The sequence below is a fragment of the Tinamus guttatus genome, unplaced genomic scaffold (genome assembly GCF_059628265.1).
Source record: "Tinamus guttatus ecotype Peru unplaced genomic scaffold, ASM5962826v1 Tinamus_guttatus_pri_ptg000240l, whole genome shotgun sequence".
NCBI lineage: Eukaryota > Metazoa > Chordata > Aves > Tinamiformes > Tinamidae > Tinamus > Tinamus guttatus.
Genome location: NW_028288774.1, coordinates 11858513 through 11871508, shown reverse-complemented (window position 1 = coordinate 11871508; position 12996 = coordinate 11858513). Strand labels below are relative to the sequence as shown.

At 42.1% G+C, this 12996-nt stretch overlaps 1 protein-coding gene across 2 annotated transcripts; it reads right to left on the bottom strand.

Annotated features, from left to right (window-relative positions):
* Positions 1 to 4641: 4641 nt before the first annotated feature.
* SAAL1 (serum amyloid A like 1) lies at positions 4642 to 12916 on the bottom strand. 2 transcript variants are annotated; one of them, XM_088525869.1, is made up of 12 exons: positions 12777 to 12916; positions 12548 to 12655; positions 11465 to 11548; positions 9919 to 9998; positions 9363 to 9422; positions 9005 to 9120; positions 7750 to 7933; positions 7396 to 7478; positions 7019 to 7207; positions 5972 to 6168; positions 5345 to 5437; positions 4642 to 4794 (listed from the first exon to the last, which is right to left on the bottom strand). In XM_088525869.1, exons 1-12 carry the CDS (start codon positions 12894 to 12896, stop codon positions 4702 to 4704), a joined length of 1407 nt encoding a protein of 468 aa, XP_088381995.1. In that variant the 5' UTR covers positions 12897 to 12916; the 3' UTR covers positions 4642 to 4701. The 2 variants fall into 2 exon arrangements, with proteins under 2 accessions (XP_088381995.1, XP_088381996.1); XM_088525870.1 differs by lacking the exon at positions 12548 to 12655.
* Between the last annotated feature and the right edge of the window lie 80 nt (positions 12917 to 12996).

Below are 12996 nucleotides of genomic sequence, written 5' to 3'. Positions count from 1 at the left end.
TGGGGTTACTAGAGATCAGAAAGAGGTAGAAATCAGGGCCTCTGGGGTCATCTGAGGTCACCAATTCGCCCTTGGAGTCACTAGAGGTCAAAAGGAGCAATGAAACAGGGCCTGTGGGGTTACTTAAGGTCACCAATCAGCCCTCGGGGTTACTAGAGGTCAAAAGGAGCCATGAAACAGGGCCTCTGGGGTCACCTGAGGTCACCAATTAGCCCTCGGGGTCAATAGAGGTCAAAAGGAGCCATGAAACAGGGCCTCTGGGGTCACCTGAGGTCACCAATTAGCCCTCGGGGTCACTAGAGGTCAAAAGGAGCTATGAAACAGGCCCTCTGTGGTCACCTGAGGTCACCAATTTGCCCTTGGGGTTACTAGAGGTCATAGGATACGTAAAGCCGTGTCTTGGGGTTACCTGAGGTCACCAATTAGCCCTCGGGGTCACTAGAGGTCAGAAGGAGCCATGAAACAGGGCCTCTGGGGCCACCTGAGGTCACCAATTAGCCCTCGGGGTTACTAGAGGTCATAGGAGACGTAAAGCAGTGTCTTGGGGTCACCTGAGGTCACGAAATAGCCCTCGGGGTTACTAGAGGTCAAAGGGAGACCTGAAGCAGGGTCTTGGTGTCGCTTGAGGTCACCAATTAGACCTCTGGGTCACTAGAGGTCAGAAGGAGCCATGAAACAGGGCCTCTGGGGTCATCTGAGGTCACCATTAAGCCCTCGGGGTTACTAGAGGTCAGAACAAGGTGCAAATCAGGGCCTCTGGGGTCACCTGAGTTCACCAATTAGCCCTCGGGGTTACTAGAGGTCATAGGAGACGTAAAGCAGTGTCTTGGGGTCACCTGAGGTCACCAATTAGCCCTTGGGGTCACTAGAGGTCAAAGGGAGACCTGACGCAGGGTCTTGGGGTCACCTGAGGTCACCAATTAGCCCTCGGGGTTACTAGAGGTCAAAGGGACAGCTAAAGCAGAGCCTCTGGGGTTATCTGAGGTCACCAATTAGCCCTCGGGGTCACTAGAGGTCAAAAGGAGCCATGAAACAGGGACTCTGGGGTCACCTGAGGTCACCAATTAGCCCTCGGGGTCACTAGAGGTCAAAGGGAGACCTGAAGCAGGGCCTCTGGGGTTATCTGAGGTCACCAATTAGCCCTCGGGGGTCACTAGAGGTCAAAGGGAGCCATGAAACAGGGCCTCTGGGGTCATCTGAGGTCACCATTAAGCCCTTGGGGTTACTAGAGTTCAGAACGAGGTGCAAATCAGGGCCTCTGGGGTCCCCTGAGGTCACCAATTAGCCCTTGGGGTCACTAGAGGTCAAAGGGAGACCTGAAGCAGGGCCTCTGGGGTCACCTGAGGTCACCAATTAGCCCTCGGGGTTACTAGAGGTCAAAGGGAGAGCTAAAGCAGGGCCCCTGGGGTCATCTGAGGTCACCAATTAGTCCTCGGGGTCACTACAGGTCAAAGGGAGCCATGAAGCAGGGCCTCTGGGGTCATCTGAGGTCACCAATTAGCCCTCGGGGTCACTACAGGTCAAAGGGAGACTTGAAGCAGGGCCTCTGGGGTCACCTGAGGTCACCAATTAGCCCTCGGGGTCACTACAGGTCAAAGGGAGACTTGAAGCGGGGCCTCTGGGGTCACCTGAGGTCACCAATTAGCCCTCGGGGTCACTAGAGGTCAAAGGGAGACTTGAAGCAGGGCCTCTGGGGTCACCTGAGGTCACCAGTTTGCCCTCAGGGTCACTAGAGGTCAAAGGGAGACCTGAAGCCAGTTCTTGGGATCAAGAATCGGAGGGAGGAAGGGAGGAAGGGAGGAAGGGAGGAAGGGAGGAAGGGAGGAAGGGAGGAAGGGAGGAAGGGAGGAAGGGAGGAAGGGAGGAAGGGAGGAAGGGAGGAAGGGAGGAAGGGAGGAAGGGGCTGGAGGGATGGAAGGGAGGAAGGGAGGAAGGGAGGAGGGAAGACAGGAGGGAAGACAGGAGGGAAGACAGGAGGGAAGACAGAAGTGAAGACAGAAGAAAGAAGAAAGAAGTAAAGAAGTGAAGACAGAAGAAAGAAGAAAGAAGTAAAGAAGTGAAGACAGAAGGAAAGAAAGAAGAAGCGAAGAAGAAAGAAGCGAAGAAGAAAGAAGCGAAGAAGAAAGAAGCGAAGAAGAAAGAAGCGAAGAAGAAAGAAGCGAAGAAGAAAGAAGCGAAGAAGAAAGAAGCGAAGAAGAAAGAAGCGAAGAAGAAAGAAGCGAAGAAGAAAGAAGCGAAGAAGAAAGAAGCGAAGAAGAAAGAAGCAAGAGGGAAAGCAAGAGGGAAAGCAAGAGGGAAAGAAGTAAAGAAGGTAAAGAAGTTAGAAAAGAAGTAAAAAAGTATAGAAGGTAAAGAAGTAAAGAAGGTAAAGAAGTAAAGAAAGAAGAAAGTAAAGAAGTAAAGAAAGAAGTAAAGAAGTAAAGAAAGTAAAGAAAGTAAAGAAGTAAATAAAGAAGTAAACAATGCACATGAATCATTAGCTGGGGCAAAAGGGGAATTCGGCCTCCTTGCCTCCATGTTCATGAAGAATGAAAACTCCTGACATATTTCAATTACCAGCTGCTGAAACAAGGTTGACCAACCCCTTTTTGCAAAGGGAGTAGAAGGGGCCAAGCTCTTTCCCCATTGACTGAAATCTTTTTTTTTTCTGCTGCATTACAAGTATTAGGAATCCAACTTAAGGCAATAATAATTTCACAGAAATGCTGCATCTCACCCATTCCTTGGGATCAGTAAAACCACATTTAACAATTAGTCCCCCAATATGGATAACTGTGTCTTGACAAAGGAAGCAAGCAAAGCAACTTTTTTGCACATTACATTAAATAAGCACTGGAAATCACCAAATTGGAAGAAGTGTAGACCAAAAAAAATTCTTAACTTTGGTAGTCTACCATAAAAGATATTTATGGTGCACCCTGAAACAAGCTAAGTTCAGAAGAACATAACAACCGGATGACAGAGACATCAACTTCCAAACTATAAAAAATGAGTAAGCAAAGAAAGCAAGAGACACTTAAAAATAACACCCAATAAAGGACACCACACTTTACAGGACACTGACACTAAGAGGAGGTTCAATTTTGCTCCTACAAATGGCTTAGTCAATAGACACTTCCAGTGGCTCAAAACATAAAATTTAATTGACACTTAAAATGAAGAAAAGCATACTTTTTTTTTAAAGAAACTTTATTACAAATCCATAGGTTTAAGAAAATATCCAAAAACTGCCAAAGTAGTATGAAAATGCTGTCGTCCTGTTCACAGTTACCAGTTTTCTCCAATAAACATAGCATACAAAAATTCATAGAAACCATTGCAATTCTTTTTGATGATACAAGTCGTATTTCTAATACTAAATTCCCTGCCAACAACTAGGAGGCCGCTGGCAGTCCAAGGAAGGATTGATTTGAAAGGCAGAAGTATGGATGCAAAGACTACATACATATACTCCATCTTACCACGTGTACATGCAACTCTGGGCAAACAAAACATGGCCCAATACGGTATTTAAAGCCTATAAAATCCTGGACAGCAGGGGAATGTGTATGTTATTCAACTATTCTTTGTTCTGGCTCCCATTTTCCTTTATATCTCAAACACAGTAAAGACCAACTGTTTTCCTAACTAACAGAAGTAGTTGGAGCTGCTGTATGGGTAAAGCATCTTTTTAGACACAGAAAAGAATGTTAGCTCCACCGCATGAAGAGAGGTGAGGTAAGAATGTGATGTAGCTAGAATATAGTTCAAATGTAATATAGTTGACGGGGATTTTGAGAAGACCATAAACTCAAATCGCTGTCTGAAAGTGAGTCAACACCTTAAGCTCCTCTAAAGAACCCAGGCTAACATGGTATTTCTAATGTCACTCAGAGAACTCTTTGAACATAAAATCAGGAAAAGAATTCTCAGATAGATGTTAGATTCCTAAATTGAAGCAGAGTGCTTAGGCAAAGTTTGCAAGTAAGCCAGGGATTAAATCTAAGCCTGCTCTGCAACTCTGATTCTGGGTGACTTGATGCAAAAGGTGGAAGATGAATAACAGACCATCCATAACAATATTCTCACATTCATTTCAATTGCACAGGCCCTGGATTCTATGACTCAGGGCTGCAGTGCAGAAGAGACTTTAAAACAAGCGTAAAGACCTTAAAGGAGCAGGATGAAATGTTTGTTATAATATTTACTCAAAGTAGGGATACGACCTAAAAGAAAACTAGTCTCTACTCTGTGTTTTTATCGGGCACTTGAAGACGAACGATGACCTGTTAATCATAGGACATCTGAGATTTCCTGTTGATCGATCCTCCTTCTGCCAACAACAATTTGGAAAGGCCAGACTGTAAAACACTCATACACTCAGTGCATTTCATCCATCTCACTGTTCCAATGTAAGCTGAAAAGCACAGGATCAATCAAATAGTGCTACTCTGCAGAACAGTAGCTAGAAATTAAGTCTCTCATCACCACAGCAAACAGGATGGAAGAGGCAAAACTAAACCTAGAATAATATCCTTCCCCATGCAGACCAGACTAATCCAGAATTAATCTGGGCTACCTAGAAAAAAATCTTAAAAGTCATCTACTGGTAAGAATATTGCCTTACTCTTCTGCACTTACTTAAAATCTGACTTCTAAAACACTGTAAAGAAACAGTCAAAAATTTTCATTCCAAAGATGGAAAGTATTTCATGTGTGTTCTTAGGTGTGGACTTTCAGGCTTGGGAAACGTTTTTCTAGATTGTCAGCAAGTGTCTGATCAGCTTCACGCAGTACTTCCAGGAAGCTCTCCACCTGGAAAAGAATTGCAAATACAGAAAATACAGTTCATGGAACACAGTTCTAATACTGAATTTAGCCTGAAGGCTTTTCCACTCCTGCATTTTTCCTTCCAAGAGCAGCTAAGAATGGCCATTGTACAAGAACAGTGGAAAATGCTCCATAGTAGATACCATCCTCCTAAACTCTATAATTTCAGTAGACCTAAGGTCTGAAACACACTATCAATTGTCTTTCCAAAACTATTACTGTTTAAAAATACACACAAGATTCCTTTCAAATATGATTATAATCAGTCTATACGACTGCAGGGGACAAATACTCAGCAAGTATGAGTTTGCAAACCTTCATTCATTTCAGCACAGTTTGGCCCCTGTATCAGCCAATGATCCGGGCAAGGTTCTGGCTGAAGTAAAGCAGAAAGGGAGAAGATAAGCCTGCCTAATACTCCATGTCACCTGTTTACAAGCCATTTTGTCATGTGTTTGTTATCTGCTTATGAAAGGCCATACCACCAGAGTAGTATTTTTTTTCAGCTACATTAAAGACTTTGTCATATACTCACCGATGTGAAATACAGAGGCAAGAGGTTCTGAAATGCACAGGAACATGTCTGCTCATTTAAATGTCCCTGGTTTAATCCTTCTAATATATTTTCCTGGAAAATAAAAGATGAGAAATGTAACTATCATGACATGAACAGCTGCCAAAAAGACAAATTCTCTGCTGTGCACACAGTGTGTACTTGGCTCTCACAAATGGGTAGAACCACCATGAACACAACAGTTCTATGACAATATCAGACAAAACTAGTACAAAAAGGTGTGCAAACAGTGCCCTAATCTTAATACTTCCATAATAAATTAGTCCAGCTAAGAAAGTAATAATATAATAGAGGGTTTGGCATTCTTTCCTGAAGTAAACTGATTTCCATTCAGGAGAAATTGGCAACATACACCTGGGAACTGGCCATAGAGGAGCTCAGTCCTGAGGGCACACACCTCAGAGCATCCCTCTCTTCTAATACACATGGCACTACATGTCGGCCCATCAATTCTCTGCTCAGTTTCCCATAAGGAATATAGGGAACTTGCAAAAGAAGGGAAAAAGATCACAGCAAAAACACTCTCTTAACAGTAATCTTTTTTTTCTTACCTACCCTGAAAAAACCCTCCTAAAACTTTATTTTTACCTTGGTCAGCTCTTGAAGCATATTAGAGAGTAATTCACAGCAGATATCCTTCAAAATTTTCAAATGGAAATCTTCCTCGTGTAATTCTGCCCTCTCAGTTTCATCTTGTTTGGATTTCTGTGTGTCATCCCCAGATCTCTTCCCACAGTCTTCCATGTTTTGTAAGATACGAATCAAGCTCCCAATCAGAGGCATATCTGATAAACAGTAATAAGAAACTATACGCTTAACACATAGCAAAGTTTTATACTAAGGATCGGTATGTATATACTGACACTGTTGTGTTTATGTTAGCCAAAGACTGCTTTAAAAAGGCAAGTGAAAACATAAAAACACCACCACCACCACCACCACCACATTCTTTATTAAGAAAACAAACTAACCTATATCTATAACAATTTCTTACCAGTGGTAAGAAACATGAGGACAACATCTCTGCTGGCAGCATAGAGCAAGCACAATTCTTTCCAGAGTCCTGCGGAGCACTAACACTGACTCATAGAATCATAGAATGCTTAAGGTTGGAAGGGACCTCTAGAGATCATCTAGTCCAACCCCCCTGCACACGCAGGGTCACCTAGAGCACGTGGCACAGGACTGCATCCAAGCGGGTTTTGAAGATCTCCAGAAAAGGAGACTTCCTTCCCAAGAGAGCCTTTCAGTTCTAAAGACTGCCCACAAGATCAAAGAAGTGACTAAGATGAGTTTAAGTGCCATATTTCCTTCTCTTAGGATAACCACTATCAAGATCACATATCTTAGCAAAGACAAATTATGTAATTTTTATGCAAACTGCACTCTGTGCAGAGGGGACTGAACACAGTCTGCAGATTATATTATCTTAACTCTTCATGTCAGGGCTTGGAATCAACTGTGATTTTTAGGGTCATCACTAATGAACCTTACAGCATTCAAGCATCTACCTGATTTTTGTGTTCTAAACTGACAGCTAGTAAACAGTAATACATTAACCACCTTTCATCCCAAATACATAAATTCAATGGCAAAACAGCCTAAAAAAAAATCAAGAAAGAAAGCATCACTTGCTTTTCCTCATCTTGACATATTCTTGTTCGGTCTGTGAAGCAAACATAGCAGACAATACAGACAAAATAGAGGCCAATATAGTTTTCTGCTCCTGAACAATGATCGCAGGATCGTCTGGCTGGCAGAGTTCATGGCAAACTAGGTCATAAAGAAGACTCCAAGTCTCTTTTCCTCCATCAGGAGCCTGCACTTGAGAAGGAAATAATAATAATAATAACAACAACAACAACAACATGCACACACACAAACCCAACAAATTTAATCTAGGCACTTTTTCCCCCCCTCATTAAAGCATGATTTTTGACTAAGCTTTATATCTTATGATCTAAAATTTATTGCCATTCTTGATCCCACATACAGCAAGTCAAGTGTCTTACCGATAGCCTGAATGCCCTCATCCACTGTAGTTAGGAGCTGTAAGATATGCATATAGACATCAAGTCCTTCTGGATTATCAGAGCTACATAGAACGAAAACCAAAGCCAAATTAAAGACTTAACTACTGAAAAGTGTATATTTCCAATTTGTCTCAGATCCTAAAGAGATCATCCTAAAGAGCGTTCTTGATTTACAAGCTAATTGGCTAGTTTCAAATGATAAGTAGAGGCCCATGTACTCTACCAATCTGGCAAACTACAGAGCTCGCACTGAAAAGAGATTTTCAAGACATGTCTTTAAAAAGGTTTTGAGGGGTCTCCCCAGCCACAAAACTGAAAGTAAAGCTCACGTACCGGACTTGCTTGGCTGCTTCAAGTATACAAGGCACAATCTTAAAATCTGGAAGTTCTTCAGGAGAATCATCTATAGATGGTCCCACGGACTGACAAGAACCATTTTTAATCCAGTTTAACATTAGCTCTTCATCTAGGTCAAAGAGTTTGTCCACCACTTCACCCACTTTTACCAGCAAGTCAACTGCGTAAGAAAAAAAATATATCAAATTCAAGAGCAGAAAAAATAAAAAACAGAGCAAAAATGCTCACAAAATGCTAATATACAAAAGTATTTAGAGTTAATACAATGCTAAATCTCATGATCCACTGACAGTTACAAGACTTAATTTCTTTTTGGGGCAAAAACAAGGTCATGAGTTTGATAAACCAGGATTGTTGGAAAGCTCACCAACACCACCAAAGTAGGAACTTTGTTCTGCAGAGAGAATTTGAGCTTGAGGCTCCTCAAAAGTCATAACTTAAGCCTCTGAAATCATAGCCCCAGCTGTTTGACCCTACATGTGCACAGCTTTCTGCTAACCTTTCACCTATCGATCAGCAAATAGGTGAGCAGAGCTGTGATTTCAATTGGTCTGAGTGTGGTTTCTGTGAATTACATATTTTTAAAAGAACAGCAGAGCTCTTGAATTCTTCAAATTCCAAAAGTTTACCAGGAACTTCTTTATAAATGATTATTGCAGTTACAATTCCATCTTTCAAAATAAATACTGTTCAAAATGTTTCCAGTGTTTGTTGTTTAATTACAATTTTGCTAGATTAGTGCTATCAAGAGTATCACTGACAGCATATCAAACCCTAAGTAATATCCTGCTGTCTAAGTAACAGAACCATCCTAACACTCAGCATTGCTCAACTATGGTAGTAGTATTTATAATAGTAGTACATTTTAGGGGTATATTTCTTAATCAGGACTGTGTCCTTTTCCATAAGGTGACAAATACAAATTTCTCCATTAAACTTTAATCTCCCAGTCTTTTTTTTTTTTTTTTTAAACTTATCTGTGGTTGTTTTTGTTGCTGTTGAGTTTATATACATCAATAAACCCTGCAAAAGCAGTCCAAATTAATTGTAATTTCCTTTAAATTTACCAGGTTCATTTGATTATAAAGAAATTCTGCACTGAAAACAGGCAAGTTCCAAGGCAAGTAATTCAGTGATTTTTTTTCCTTTGAAATTGCATTATTTCAGTGATTACTTGTTTTTTTTTTTCCTGCAAACATCCTCTGACCTGCAGCTTGCTATGGCAACTTACCATTTGTGGAGCTTGACATGATAAAGCAGACGCAGTCGTAGACAGAAGGGCTTTCTCGGATTCTCTCAACCCAGACGTTGGCCACCTCAGGTTGGGACAGGCAAGTCAGCAGCAACCTAGACAAGAATTGCCATTTAACAGTTTGGAAACCAACAGATTGCTTTTAACTGCGCATCGCCAAAGCCAAAATAATTACAGTGATGTGACAGAAACAGAAACACAGCTCAAGGCAAATCATTTCCAGAAAAATGTGGAAATGACAAAGGAATAAGATGGGAAAATATTAATCAGTCTAACTGTCGGTTTTCTTCATAGAAAGGTATTAATTAGTGATACAGTAATTACTAAGAAGCATTACCTGCTTGTTTCCAGAAGAGTTGGAGAATCTGAATCACACAAACGTTGCAATATCACTTGGCTGTAAGCAGAAAAATCAAAACGGAGTTTTAACAAAAAACAACTTTGTGAAAAAAAAAAGCTGTAAAAGGCTACTTTTATAGCTGTAGCCATATTTTAAAGCTCTCCAGTTTTTCAACATTACCAGACTTAGAAATTAGTGATTCAAGACCTTGATTGGTGTCAAAAAAGTTATGGTCTGTATCCCTTCTTTTATCTACACTTAACACTTCTCAATCACTTACGATTAGCCAAAAAGGCCTGAATGAAGATGAGGCAAGGAAAGCAAAATTGGACCCTGTTATAAAATATTTTGCACGACTGAGAGAGTCAAGCAAACAAGTACATTTAACTTATCTTCCTTGCATTTAACAGCACCGAAGAAAGCATCATATTCATTTTCTCAAGTCAAATTATTAATTAAAAAAATCTAATAACTAATATTCATCTACTTGGTCCAAAATCCATTACTAAGAGTAGTGTTCACACATGCATGTATAAAGCACATAGACACTTACCCAAGATTCTCATCTTTGCTAATGGACATGCATATGTCTTGGAAACAAGCCATATTTCCCAGTATTCCCACACAGATTTCCTGAAGAATTAAAACATGGCATTATTAAACTATCACAACATACTTCACAATTTTGTTTCCGATGTCATCACACAAAGTAAGTAATGTTCAAAAGTGCTTTACAGTTTGATTTCTGAGACCACACAAACTATCAGCTTCAAGACAGAGATGCATCCTTATAAAGCATGTTGTCAGACCGGTTGAAAACATGGGAGATGCTATTCAGATATTTATCATAGTTAAGGTATTCCATATAAGAGAACATACCTTAAAACCAACCTTACTTGCACTGTGAGTCTCTCTTCCCTCTCCCTATATACATATATATATATATATATATATATATATATATATATATATATATATATGCATATTCCCACAAACATACATATAAGCACACGCATATGCTGTTTTAAAGCTAACCTGACAACTCTACTATCAAAGCAGTAGGGAGTCTAAAGAAAAAAAAATCAACACATAAATGCAACACTCGGAAATACTCACTCCCTCCTGAAAAAAAAAAAGGGGGGGCAATCTCAATATAAACTCCCAGCAAAACTCATCCTCCAATCATAGATTTTCAAAAACTAATGTGGTGCATCCTATTAGGATTCTACTCTAGAGAATCATCAAAAAAAAAATCACACTTCTGCAAAGGGAACAAGGATTCTGGAAAACCTGCAAGTGAGCTAGCACAGAGTGTCCTGAGAATCTCTCGATTTCAGCAACACTGGAATTCAGCCCTGACCTGTCAAGGACATCAACTTTATACATGTTTTGCTATTTCTGCTAAAATTCACTGTACATTTCAGCTGCCACTATTTCAAAAAACTGAGCTACCACTGTTACTGCTACTAACAGTAATAGACAAATTGCACTGGTTTCCAGATTTCTGTTGTACTTTCATACGGCAAAGTCCTGAACTTGCAAAACACATACATCTCTAACTCATCTTCTCCTAAAGTAAAGCTTCTGGTAACGTCAAAGGAAGCAGAAGCTATACCAATACCAAGCAACTTTGAGAACTCTATCTTAAATTTCTAACCACTAGCCAACTGTGACGAACAAGTTGCAAAACAATTCTATCAAAACTAAGAAGAAAAAAAAGGTTTAAATACTCATGTCTAAGTTCCTGATAATAAGATCATTTCGCAGTTCTGATTTAACAAATTCATAATCCTTTCTATTCAGTAACCATGAAGCAAACGATAAGAGAAAAAAAAAAAGTCCAATCACTATTGTTTTTTAATGGCAAGCCTTATTATGAAGTTTGAAACACTTAATCCTTTATCAACAGTAGCATACATCAACTCCAGCACTACCAAAATAATTACTGATTAAACCATATTAGAGATACCGTGCAAAAACAGGACATGAAAAAAAGAGTTTAAGTATGGGAGGAGAAGAAAAATATTTTGCGAATGCACATATAGAGCTCTCTACTTCTGCTATTTGTATGGGACAGTTTTATGACAGCCTGTACTTACAGTAAGGCGAGGACATTTTGACTTGGCAAAAACTCCCATGAATATATCAGGGGCATTGAACTCCTGCAGAAACAAAGCGACGTCCTGTGGAAGAACCAAATGGAGAAGTAAGTTGCCTTTCATCACTGCTGAACACAAGTCAAGCCTTTTCCTCACAGAACCAGGACTGGATCAAATAGGTGTCAAATCTGTTACAAAACATCAAATATTCACCCACATTAATAGCAATAACACACTCTGCAACCACCCTCACAGTTCGGTGGGGAAAGTTCAGCAAGCCCCGGTGGCACATTGTGTGTCATTGTGTGCCAACCCCTTCAGCTTCTCGGGCTTTCTGCTCACCGAGGGTCAGACACAGAATCCAGGAAATACAACTTGCTTGGACCATAACTTAATCCAAGTGTATAAAAAGAAACAGGGAAGGGATCACCACCGCACTCACTCAGAGCACACAGAGGAGGAACATCTCACAGAACTCATTTCACCTCACACCTTTCACACACAAGATTAGTGCTCTGTTGAGGACTGAAGGACCTATCTTCCACGCTTACTTAAATTATCTGAACAAAGAACAGTATCTCTCTTATTTGAGAGGATAATCTTGAGGAAAAAAAAAATTTCGCTCTTACTTTCTTTAGTATTTCAGAACGTCCATGGGAAAAAAAAGGGGGGGGGGATTTCATTTAACTGCCATTAATTTAAAAACAGTTTATCCCTCAGAAACAACTACATTTACCAGCATGACGAGTGCCTATGGCTAAAATAAAGGACATCCTTTTAGAGATAGATCCAGTATCACTCTAGGGCCAAGCTCCTACAGGTAACGCTCTGCACCAGGAGCACCTTCAGCTCATGGAGGTAACGCTTCGCACCTGGGGCACCTTCAGCCTCAGCTGTGGCACCGCATCCTAAGGACTCAGGGCAGCCGCTGGCGGCAGTGCAGGGAGCCGAGGCTGCGCAGAGCAGGGCTGATGTGCGGCCCCAGCGCTGCGTGGTACCAGACCCCTGGGGCAAGGCCTGGCAGAGCCCGAGCTTTATTCACCGTGTTCTGGTGGAGTAGCTCGGCTTTGGGCACGCTCCTACCTCGTCCATGGACATGTCCCACACTTTGCAGATGTCGTTCTCCATCTCCTCGTCCAGCTCCGTCTGCTCCCCGCTCGCGCCGGGTTCCCCCTGCTCAGGGCTGATAACCTGCGCGGACGGAGCGGGCTATGAGCACCCCCAGCAGCCGTTACGGCCGTTAACAGCCGTTGGGGAGGGCGAGCGCGCGCGCGGGGTTCGCGGCCCCCCTCTGCACCCCGGCCCCGCGCACCTCGATGAGGCGGGTGAGGATGGTGAAGAGCCAGTGCTTGCTGTAGAGCGTGCCGCCCAGCGCGTCGCCCTCCTCCTCCTCCTCGGCCTCGCTGCCGGGCGGCGACGGGTTGCGCTCCATGGCGCCCCGCCGCCGGGCCCCGCCGCAACGAGGCGCCCAGAGCGGCGGCGCCGCCACCGCCCCCTGGCGCAGCGCCCCCTGGCGCGGGGCGGCCGCGGCG

Excerpts from the sequence above, each read along its gene's own strand:
- SAAL1 (XM_088525869.1), bottom strand. The coding sequence starts at position 12,896 with ATGGAGCGCAACCCGTCGCCGCCCGGCAGCGAGGCCGAGGAGGAGGAG. Across the intron at positions 12,656-12,776 it reads TCCTCACCCGCCTCATCGAG|GTTATCAGCCCTGAGCAGGG; the intron begins GTGCGCGGGGCC and ends CCGTCCGCGCAG. Across the intron at positions 9,423-9,918 it reads AGCAAAGATGAGAATCTTGG|CCAAGTGATATTGCAACGTT; the intron begins GTAAGTGTCTAT and ends TTCTGCTTACAG.